We start from the raw sequence: 1,374 nt of genomic DNA on the forward strand, positions 1-1,374 counted from the left end.
TCCTGCTGCTGAGCTGTGCCCCACAATGAGCTTTTAGAATATTCCAGCTAAAGAGTGACTGGAACAACAGATCCCTTTTTTGCTGACTGTCAGAATATTTTGAACAATATCTAACCATATTGCAAGTAAATGTATACTCTGAAGAACCTTTAAAGTGTTTCAAAACTAACAGATTTTATACTTACATTGACACCTCATGGCAACTGTAATATCAATATTGATTCTTAACTTACTGGAAAGAAAAAAAAAGGCAAAAAGTTAGTGAGTAACATTGAGTATAAGTATCGAGAGATAGATTACTAAAATTCTCAGATTACCTGCAGAAACAGTCAAATAGCAGAACCTACACCAATAAATACAAACTTAAGCTGTTTAAAATTTGAGTGAACCAAGATGGACTTTTAAAGCATTGATGAACACACAACTTAAAAGATAAAAGTATCAGATTTACCTGCTGAATTTTACTATGCAACTTGTAACAGAATTTTTTTGAAACATTACCGGCCCAAGAGTTTAAAAGACTCTTCTTAAGAATATATAATTTTACACCTTTTTTTATTTTCCACACAACTGCAACAGTGCACAGAATACAGCAGATCAGGACAATGTTACAAATCTAAAACTGAGTAAATATTTGAGAACTTTTGTCCTGTTTTGTCCTTAAGACTGGCCACTGTATTTCCAATCCTAATCAGAATTCCTCAGGACAGCAACATTCAGGATCAGGCTGAGAAGCTGCTAAAACCAGTTCCCAGAAAATGCTGCCATGTCATAAAGATCACTGGTTCTGCTAGCACTGCTTCTGGAAAAAGCTCTTTCCTCAAAATGCTCCCAAATTATAATAGCAAAATGCCTTGCATGGTAAGATCTTTATCCTGAATGTTTCCATAATGAGGGGTAAAACACAGTTCTTCCCATCAGGGGAAAAAACCAACCAAATAACAAAACCAACACCTCAAAAAACTCCATCACACCAAAAGGCTGACTGTGTGGCACTCCCTAATATTCTGGGCATTTCCTACTGTTTTTAATGTTAGTTTCACAAAAGTAATTTAAACTACAATGTATAAGTACTATAATCATGCAATGCTATCACCTCCAGGAGCTGCTTCTGGGAACTCAGCCAACAACAAACAAATCTCACAAGCAAAGGATTCAACACTGGTTCAACCTGGGATCAGACACGGTCAGTAGACAGGAAAAAAGCAGTTAAAGTGATACCAATATCCATTGGTTTAAATTGTCAAGAACCGCAGGCTCAGCGATTAGCCCACAATCAAAATGGAAAATCTGCAGCACACCACCTACCAAATCCCATTATAGTCTCTTAACCACTAGTCTATCCTTCCCGTGTGATAGCCACATTAGGGAAAG

General features: G+C 36.8%; 1 protein-coding gene across 1 annotated transcript in view; it reads right to left on the bottom strand.

Annotated features, from left to right (window-relative positions):
• Nucleotides 1–1,374, bottom strand: part of ERGIC2 (ERGIC and golgi 2) — an 18,038-nt gene that overhangs the window by 12,681 nt on the left and 3,983 nt on the right. Inside the window, exon 3 of the mRNA XM_010179575.1 lies at nucleotides 186–232. Within this exon, the coding sequence (XP_010177877.1) occupies nucleotides 186–232 (47 nt within the window). The remainder of the gene's footprint in view (nucleotides 1–185; nucleotides 233–1,374) is intronic.

This window comes from Mesitornis unicolor, unplaced genomic scaffold, assembly GCF_000695765.1.
Source record: "Mesitornis unicolor isolate BGI_N332 unplaced genomic scaffold, ASM69576v1 scaffold19442, whole genome shotgun sequence".
NCBI classification, from domain to species: domain Eukaryota; kingdom Metazoa; phylum Chordata; class Aves; order Mesitornithiformes; family Mesitornithidae; genus Mesitornis; species Mesitornis unicolor.